Source organism: Thunnus thynnus, chromosome 12 (assembly GCF_963924715.1).
Source record: "Thunnus thynnus chromosome 12, fThuThy2.1, whole genome shotgun sequence".
Taxonomy (NCBI): Eukaryota; Metazoa; Chordata; class Actinopteri; order Scombriformes; family Scombridae; genus Thunnus; species Thunnus thynnus.
The window spans coordinates 11,932,196-11,942,582 of record NC_089528.1 but is presented as its reverse complement, the minus strand read 5'-3'; the positions used below and the strand labels follow the sequence as shown (position 1 = coordinate 11,942,582).

The 10,387-nt window shown below is 39.1% G+C and overlaps 1 protein-coding gene across 2 annotated transcripts in view; it reads right to left on the bottom strand.

The window, feature by feature from the left end:
* Positions 1-1,351: 1,351 nt before the first annotated feature.
* The window catches only part of pik3r2 (phosphoinositide-3-kinase, regulatory subunit 2 (beta)), a 36,260-nt gene continuing 27,224 nt past the window's right edge, over positions 1,352-10,387 (bottom strand). For both annotated transcript variants that reach the window (XM_067605495.1, XM_067605496.1), the window contains exons 12-16: positions 9,852-9,994; positions 9,467-9,643; positions 9,221-9,292; positions 8,895-9,065; positions 1,352-8,754 (exon numbers count right to left, since the gene is read on the bottom strand). In XM_067605495.1, the coding sequence (XP_067461596.1) occupies positions 8,547-8,754; positions 8,895-9,065; positions 9,221-9,292; positions 9,467-9,643; positions 9,852-9,994 (771 nt within the window). In that variant the 3' untranslated portion in view covers positions 1,352-8,546. The remainder of the gene's footprint in view (positions 8,755-8,894; positions 9,066-9,220; positions 9,293-9,466; positions 9,644-9,851; positions 9,995-10,387) is intronic.

Here is a 10,387-nt window from a genome sequence, read left to right as displayed (position 1 = left end):
AACTGTGGTCCTCTTGCTCATACATCCGTCGCAGTCTGTAGTGCAAAATTTGAATATTGTCGACAAAATGACCGGTGCTTGAATGTGCTGTCATCTGTCATTGCACTAGCTTCCATCATAGCACTGTTACTGTGCTGTCATTGGTCTGAGCTCTCTCAGTGGCTCAGTCGATGTGACATATCTTCTGCTGTGCAGAGGATTGTGGGTCAGAATAGCCAAAAAAAGCATGCTCGCTTGCATACTGCAAAATGCGACCAGAGGAAGTAGAACATCCTGATACTTTTGGCATACTGCATTTAACATACTCTGTATTGGGACATACTAAATCTTTTTCTGGCATACTACGTAGCATGGTAGTATAGGTATTGGAACGCACCCTGAGAGTTGGAAAGAGGAGTGAGTGTATTTAGCTCTTCCTGCAACAACTCAACTCTCACCAGCAAGACTTCTCATTGAGTGAGACTTGGTTAGACGCAATAACAAACAGACCGGATAAAGTGAAAGGTAAAGAAAAGCGTTTTATTTTTCTGTAGCAATCCATTCCGAAATATTTACACTTGTAATAACAATCTGACCCTGTCAGTGGCAAAAACAAGCACTTTTACTGGACGTACATTGAGGGGTGCAATTGCCCCCAAGGATTACATCACAGCCCGTTTTGCGGCTGCTGGCTAAAGCGTTCTTGTTCAATACTGGACCAATTTCAAAAACTGTTGATGGGAAAATAGAGTCCAGGTTGAAAAATACCAAAGTTTCCCTTTAAAGGCACCCTGTGGAGTTTTCTTGTAAACAATAGAAAAGTTATGTTTACATTTAGAGTTTTTTTTTTACCAAAACCCATTGTATGTATCCTTGAGTCCTCTCCTTGTTGAATGCATTTACTTCCTCTTAAAACATTTGCAAAGTTTAAATCAGTAATCATTCTTCACTGCCTTTGTTGATGCGTCACTATTTTTGTCGGTGCTTTTATTAGCAGAGCACACATGCAAGTGCTTCATTGCGCACATAAATGATACAAACAAAACAGAGACCTACTCCTAAAAACACTGCTCCATAGCACTACTAGTGGTCAAAAACTCCATAAGGTACCTTTAACTTGGGTGAGCTGACCCTCAAAACTGAACAAGGGCAATGGAATAAATCCCTGTGTTTTGCATATATCTCATCCTAAATCAGTAGTCTGGCACTTGGAGTACTGCGCTGTAAATGCACTGTAAATGATTTTAGATACATTTTAGAGTTTTATACAGTATGGTACCTATCTACATATGTGGTGATTGGCTCATTAAGTATTTCATTATCAAGCAGTGTGAAAGCAGGGCAGGCAGACAAAACCCAGACAGAAACAGACTTCATTTTATATATATTTTATTGTCTTTTAAAATCATTGCATCAGCCTAAAGAAAGAACCGTACAGATGAAAGAGTACCTGTCTGTGGACAAACACAACTCTGAAGCAAGCTGTACACGATAAAGAAAGAAATGTCGCATCTGAATTAAGACAGACCAACAGAGGGACGATAACACAAGAGTAGAGAAGAAGAATAACCATCTTTTCGTGCATAGGGGTTGGGCACACCACAACCAATAGGCCTCTACTGGCTGAAACAACAGTGCTCCCTCTGAGTTCAATTGCACTTTGGTGTAGAGTAGCTTTATCTGACTGCCCCATTCATTTCCATTCACCATTTTTGAAAGAAAGAGTAGACCACATCATTATTAACTATGTGTTAAGAACCGTGTATCTGTTACTGCTGCTGCTGAGGCTGGTGATACACTAGCTCACTTGTCGGGCAACACGGTGGAGCCAAGATGTTGCAATGTGATGGCGTGTCTTTAAGTTCTTGCTGCTCTGTAACATTGCCCGTGTCGTTGCCAAATGAACCACAGCCAATCTTGTCTGCAATGTTGGATCTTGAATATGAACTACTATACACCAGTGAAAAATACTACAACATTCACATCAAATTATTAAAAAAATGGCAACCTTTTAGGTCAGAGTCTGGATTGAGAGGTGAGGGTGTAGTACAACTGCAGATGGCGATTTACATGCAGAAAAAGGGAAATGAAAGTGCAGCTGTCAACATTATTATATTTTACATGGAAATCTTGCACAAGCTGAGACTATAATGGAGGACCTTTGGTCTTAACCAACCAACCGAGCAATTGATTCACCTTTTCATTTGAGTATCACTTGCTGTGTAGTGCAAAATCAAGAATATGATGCCTCTTGACAAGTTTTTTCCTGAATTTCAAACCTTGTTTATGCGGTTGACTTAACCCAAAACTGTGCTCAAGAATTTTTCACCAAGTCACAAGCTTTTCCTGTTATTCACAAGACTCTCTGAACTAAACATTCAAATGAGTCGTACTGAAATCTACCATAAATGGCAAAAGATGCAACAGCGTCTCAAGTTAGGATTCAGTCCTGCATATACAAGGCTCAGTGTAAGTAGTCAGCAGGTAAAGAAAGTCAAAGACTAATGATGCATTAGTATGGAAAAAAAAAAGAATCTTGTTGAACTATATTGTTGAGTTATTGTTTTGATATTGAGGGAGCACTGTTCTCACATGTAAAAATAAAAAAAAGAGAAACGAACAGAAACAGAAAAAAAACAAAAAACAAACCCAGAACAAGCAGTCATAACATTTTCAAGTTTAAAATGACAGAGGAAATAAAGAAACATAGATCAATCTATCACAGCCACTTTGAGGGACAGACAGATTGATTCTCAAACGCGTATTTACTATTTGGTTAATTACATATTGTAAACATTTGTATTTTTTTTTTCTGTATGGAGGAAAAAAAATTCAAGCTAGCTTATTTTTTTCTTTATAGGCTCTGTAAGGTTATCATCAACAGATATAAACAAACAAAAACAACCAACACTTGGACAGACAAATCTATCAGCTTTTTTAAAAAGCTTAATTACAAAAAAAAAATACTCAGGCACCATAAAAGAACACTTTCTAATGCCATCATTGTTCTGTGTACAAAGATCTGCGTAAAGGAGTGATCATGAACCGTTGAATCATGTACCTTTTTCTAGCATTGTGTAAATTCTTGGTCAGTTTAACTTTTGTTTTTTTCTTCTTTTTGTTGCTTGTGCATTTAAGATCAGGCCACAAAAAAAAAAGAAAAAAATCCGTGACCACAGAGATCTACCAACACATACAGTGGTAAGATGATTCACTTTGTTACAACATCAGTGTCCAGTCTGCTGGTGGATCTCTGTGGCATCCTCCAACAAAATTCACTCCACTCTTTATAAGTGTCTCTTTTGTGGTGCAACTTTAACACTGCCTCTACTCACAAAACCAGAATCTTTCAAATGACAAAACAAGATTCTCACGTTCAGGAGAAAAACAAACAAACAAAAAAAAAAATCTTTTCTAATATTTAATAAATGCAAAGCAGCCAAGACTGCATTTAACATATAGACTCAGCTCTGTAAATATTAACACATGTACATGAGCTTGCTTCATCCTCTGAATGCACCAGATAATCATGCTTAATAGATTTACATTTATGTCGAGTGACTGTGACCACAAAGTTTGTCGCTGATCGCGACGAAGCTCGCCGCAGCTGATTAGTAAAAATGCTTTCAGTAACCGCTCACCCTGTGGAATACAAAGCAGCCCTGGAGCAAGTCTTAAAAGATCGTGTTCACATACATCAAAGCCTCTCTCTGATTTGCTTCAAGCACAATCCAAATCAGAATTACATCATCCAAAAATATAGATATCTAAGTGTATTTTTCAAAATAGTTATTCTCTAGTATGTCTCTCATTCTTCAAACCTTAATAGATACCAAATATACGTGTTCTTTGTAGTCAGTGAAAGATGTGCTTTGTGTGTGAGGCTGTTTCAAGAAATATCATTTACAGTGTACCAAAGCTGATGAAAAAATATTTAATTCCTTGAATGATCATTTGTCGTGTAGAAAAATGCGTTTTCAAGAAGCTCTGACACAAATGCATCTCTAATAGATGAGCAGGATGAAAGCTTTGTTTCAGAGTTACGTCTACCGAAAGTGGGACTTAAGTCTCAACTCCAAGTCAAAGCACGATAACACCTTCGTCCTCTGCCCGTCTCACTGCTCGACCAGGTTCATTGCTACTAAAGTTGCATTGCTTCTAGCTATTAAACATCTGTGATTAACACGGCATATATGGCGGATGAAAGTACACTGCAAAAATGTGCATCTTAACAAGTGATGTAATAAGCTATTTGGTTCTACATTTCTATTTCATTTCTTGAAGCAACTTAAAAAAAAAAAAAACATTAAGAAAAATTGCTTGAATGGAAGCAGAACCAAAGTCGCCTGATTCATGAGTATCTTTGAAAGTTGAGCTGTTTTGGAATAAACTGAAACTGTCTTGCTCTGTTGTTTGAGTGGTATGTCGCCATGCGTTTCCTTTCAGTTTCATGTGCTGAGGTGCATTTGCTGCTCAAAGCATTAAAAAAATCATATTTGGAAAAGTCAACAGCAGTGTCTTTACAGAAACAATGTTAATCCACAGACGTCACTGTGCACAATTTCTCAGGGACTATTTCTTCAGTAGAAAGTAGTTCAAAAGAAAATTAAAAAGAGTGAGATCTCAAAACCTCAGCAGATAAAACCAAAACTATCTGCATGTTTATATACCACAATTCCTTTCTGTAGTTTGGGTGAAATGACCCTTTAGGAAAATGAACGTTATCCCTCTTGTTAAGTTGGACAATTTTGCTGTGTGGACAAAATTGCATAACGAGCCGGCAGCTCTCTTTAAAGTTGGTTTGAAAAGTATTACAGAATTTATACAGTCCATAAAGTCAAACTAACTCTATAATAAAAACATCGCAATCAGTCAAAAGCATCAGAATTACATGACAGCTGTCGACCGCAAAACAACAACAGCATATACTGTACACTGTATACTCAAATATCATAAAGAAAAAGTCAATCACTCCTGATATACTGTATGGAAAGACCTTAAAAACTATCAACTAAACACACTATTGACAACTGAGCTTCACCACTGTCTGTTAGTTATGGTTGTTGGGCGTTAGACACACTAGTCTGAGTGTGTGGAACAGGAAAAAAAAAGTGCAGTCACAAAAGTGTTGGTCCAACAAACTGGATAATGGATGCGTCAGCAGTGGCAGATCACTCAACCAGGTTGCTAGTTCACAAGGAACTCACTAATACAAAACACTGAGAAATGCTGCATGCATTAACTTGAGAGCTTATCCAAAGAGCTTCAAACAACTGGGCTGGGCCACGGATGTGTAATGGTTCACATTTCTATCTTATCTGTGTTTTATTCAAAAATATACCATCAAAGAAAAAAAAACATCAAAGAAAGCTAGCTTGGGTGCACAGTGAGAGAGAGAGCACCAAGCTACTGTACAGCCCCCACCAATAGAAAGAAGGAATATGTAACAACTATAGATGTAACAACAAAGAGGCACGACTAAAATCTGTCACTCTCTATCTATAACATGCTCAGATTTACTCTTACACACACATACAGACACACACACACACAATCACACAACAACTATGCTCATTTGCCAGATAGCCTTAAGTCTTAGATAAATGGCAAACGTGTGAACCATGGGGCACAACATGTGGTGGTGATGGCACCATCTTGTGGAGCAACGCTCCAATGACAATGAGGAGAAGACGAGCTCATCACAATGTCTAAAGGCACTTCTAATCTTTGTCACTCACATGTTTTTAAAGCCCTCTGATCAGAAGCACTGCTGTCAACTCTAGTTTAATTCTTGGGCCAAGAATTGTGCAAAGTACAGTACAATTGATTAGTCCTCCTGACTGAAATCAAAATCTTGATTTAAAGTATTTGAAGTTGGTTCTCGTTTCATTTGAAAACGGTCTGTTTGGAAAAATGTTGCTACCTGAAATTTGTGAATCAAAATTTCAAAAACAAAAATGATATTATGTTAGAAAGTTGTGTTATTAACTCATAATTGACTTCCAGAGGAGTGGGTGAATATCTCATTTTGGAACAAAACCTTAATTTCAATCCCTCCTCAACAGAAATAAAACACAAGCCAAAATGCCAAATGTGCAACTTTTAAAAACAGTGCACTTTAACTTTTACAAAAAAAACCCCTTTCTAATGCCAATGAGTTTTAACTCCTCTACACTCCTCTTCTTCAAAAATACCGTTTTTTTTTCTTTTTGGCAATCTAGTGTCTAGTACATGTAAGAAATTTGAGAGATCATTTATATTCATTCATCTCATGAAATCAACTATGAAAATCAGTTTCAAAAGCGGCGTCATGTGATGCCTCTTTTCATCGACCACAGAAAAAGAAGTGAATTACCCTGCCTCTACACAAGTGAATTGTGCTTTGAAAGCGAGACAGAACATGGATGGTACAATCTCAAACATGAGAGAAGAGGATTAATTCACTGCCACAGAACAGAACGAAGGGCGGGAATTGATCTGAGAACTGTCTGTAAATGTAAAACCTACTCTTATCCACATACTACTGTGCTGTGCATAGTACTACCACACATCATACTGTATATGCACTACAAAAAGCACAATTATCAACCACTGGTGCCAGGTGAAAAAAAAAAAAAAGAAAAAACAACAACCCAAACGAAGGACTCCATGCATACTGTACTAGATAATCTCTCAGACCACAGAGGCCATGCTAAATGGCAAAAGGACTGGTTCTTTTTTTCTCTTTCTTGCTACATGAAAAGACATCCTTCATTTGGCTCACATTAGCTGGATACTGTGCATCCTTAAACAGAATCTAAGAGCATAGCGAAAATCTGAAAACATAAAGAAACACAAGGTCACATACACTGACTGCATGTGTGTCTGAAATATACTGTACACGAGTTATATTACTGCTTCTCTTGAGAATTTCTCTTTTTTTTTTTGTACATCAATGTTCTACAGCTCTGTGAGTCAAGCTTGTGACGAAATGAACAGTCAAGCGCAAAGAGGGGAAGTACCGTCAGTGAATCTGCATTAAAAAAACAAAAAAAAAAGACAATAAACATCTGCAAGGACATTGTAGCGCTAAAACAGTCTATCTAACTAGAGACAAAGCAAATACAGTACCGAAGATACAATAATCACATAGATTGATGCTCTGCAAGTGTCTTTAGCATATAGGAACAAGACACATGAGAGGAGCACTAACAGTTATGCCTTAAGTCGATGGCTACAGGTGCTACAGTATTAAAGAGGATGAAATAAAAGAAGGAAGAAGTTTGAAACAAAGACAAGTTTGATGCAGGCGTCTTTCCACAACTTCAGTCAGAAGGAAACCTGAATCATGAAGAACTGCATTTATCGATGTACCTCTGCATCTAGTGTATTGTGATTAAAAAGTATTTCTGTATTCACAATATACCAAATATGTACCATGCATTTCTACTCTGTATTAATAACGTTGTACCTCGTCAATTCAAAGGGAGGCCCACTGAGAGACAGCAACAAGCCAAAGCAGTCGGAAATAAAGAACATTTCATAAAAATATACTGTACCTATATGTATGTATTTTTTATTTTTTTAAAGCTGTAGCTTTGTCTGTTTCGACAGCCGCTCGTTCCCTCCCTCCTTCTCATCTTGCTTTCAACCTCGACGTGCCCCCTTTCTTCTTGTGACACAGGCTTGTGGTCATTCAAAGCTATTACTATGGCACTTGCGCAAGCTTTAAATTGAAACGATCTGTTTAAAACCCCCTAAAAAAAATCTACCCCAAGAAATCTCTCCCCCCCCCCCACCCCCACCAACCCCCCAGCCCCCCAGCCCCCAGGCTCCAGTGACTACACCCCCTGGTCCACGGTTTCTCAGCCGCCTTTAGGTGTGAAGCGAGCAGCCCAGTTTAGCCAAGCCAGTCCTTTCAGTGGATGACAGCTCAGGCTTTTGTCTATGGAGAGTTTGCAGGCAGTCTGGGGATGACAGATCGGGCCTTTGTCTGTGGACAGTGATCACATGTTCAAGGCAAAAAAACAAAACAAAAGTGCCTCCTGAAATTTTTTCCCAACATCCCACCATCTGGTCTCTCCTCTTTTCTTCTTCTTCAGGATTTCTCTCCATCTTGAATTTTTTTTGTGTGCTTATGTTGTCTTCCTTTTAACACATCAAGTCCTGTTTTTTTTTTCTCTTCTGTATCAAAGGTATTTTCTTGTAAATTTCTCACACTTTTTTTCCCCCCCCATAACTGACACTGTACAGTCATGGCTGGCTAATGCGACACTCTCCCCCACGTTAAAACTCACTGCGTCAGCCAGGCTAACTGTACAGTGCTTAGTTATCGGTAGTAGTAGTGTGCTTATTTTGTAGCCATGCTGTTAGCAAGGAGTGCTCTTTGCTGGACTGGGGTCAATCAGGGAAATTAGCACCAGCCTCCAGCCGTGCCGTCGTGGCCGTTGTGTTGATGTTACCCGCCACTTAAACACATGAACAAACATTGTTCAGAGCTTTCTTTTTGTTTTGTTTTTTCCAATGCGTATGAGTGAATGATTTAGTTTCCCCACCCTGGTTGGCGTCCTACACTGCTGGTGGATAATTCATCTTGGGTGCTGGTTCTGATTCTGAGAGCGGGCCAGGACCGGGTAGGCGAGATTTACATTCAGCTGGTCGTTGTGTTGGACCAAGGAGACGTTTTTGTAGTGGAGCACCAGGTCTTTGAGGGACGAATACAGATTGTACGGCTCAGCGAATCCATAACCTGTGGCTGTCTTGTAGATGACGCAGTGCTTGGTGTCACCTTCCACACTAGAAAGACAAAGATCATGTCTGAAGATGCTATATATTGTCCAGAATATGTACATTACTTATTGTCTATATCTACTGAAATGACTGAAAATAAGACTTTTTAGGTAGATTTTTTCCTAACGAGCACAAATCAAACTTACACTACAGAACAGGCGTAAGAGCCCTTCTGTGATTGGCTCTCTCGGATGAGGAAGGTTCCATCACATTTGCCTCTCAGCATTTCCTCGGCCTGGGTGCGTTTGATGTCACCCACGTACCAGGTACACTCATCATGGTGGGGTGAGCCTTCATCCTCCTCCAGCGAGTAGGAGCTGGAGACACAGAAATAAAGCAGCAGACACTCAAGAACACGTCATATTCTGAACCAAACATTGAGCTCAATACTGTCTAAATTACAGTTGGATATAGTAGAGCACCCGGTCATCAAAGTACAAGTTGCTGAACTGTTAGTTTGTCTCACACTTACTCATCAGCATCGTTCTTTATGCCCAGCCATTCATTGATCTTCTTCTGCCTCGTCCCCTTCTGTGTGAGCCATCTGCAAAACAAAAAGACCACAGGTTGAAAGCAGACAGTTTATTACTTAGATAGAAACTTTTGATAAGTGAGTGTATATAAGTGAATCGGAGTGAGTGTCGGTGTGTGCATGTACAGCTGATATTCTCTAAAAACTGGACTAGAATGCAACTGTGCATTAATCAATTCCCCTTACATCAAGTACTGGTCTCTGATTTTGCGGAGCTGCATGAGATCCGGTTTGAGGCTGTTCATCTTCTTGTCGATCTCTCTGTTATCGGAGACCTGGTCTCTCAGGTCCTGCTCCAGCTTACGCTTGCTGTCGTGGATCTCCTTCACGCGAGACTTCAAACGCTCTGAGTTGCTCTGGATCCTGAGTTAACAAATTGACAAAAATTAGTCCAAGACTGTGAATGCTTAACAGAAAATCTGACAGATTGCTCTTCCAATGTATTAGCTAAGTTCAGTTTTATGGTCCAGTAAAATGAATCTTATTCATCCGTTGCATCTGCCTGCTTTAACTTTATGCTGTTTATGCTCAAACTAGGATTATTAAGAATCCCATGAACACAAAAACCTACTTTTGAATCTCCTTTTCGTTGCCCTCGCGTTGGAACCGCTCCAAAGACTCTCTGCTGTAGCGCTCCTGAGTCTCACACTGCTCCTCGAAGATCTTGATGGTCTCGTTGAAGGCCTCTATGGCTGTGCGCTTCATCTGCAGCTCCTGTGGAAAAGAAGGACACAGATTGTAACTGTCCATTTGAGGTTTTATTGTTTTTAATTAAGTCTGTAGCTGCTGAATCACAACTACCACAACTTTTCCCTGTCTACGTTAAAACTATATACAGTTACACTCTATTACACTGTTATACAAAGCTAACAGAGAGTATGAATTTTTTGGGCATTTTATGCCTTTATTAGATAGTGATAGTGGAAAGATGATGAGGAAACGAGGGACACTGCAGTTAATGATCAGCAACTTAACCCCTAAGTCAATGAATACATATGTTTACAAGTTATTGATCATATTCCTGTTTGTACTCTCTTTGGTGTAATACTGTGAATTAATACTGTATTTGTTGTTATGTATGTTGGTATGTACATGATTATATATTTC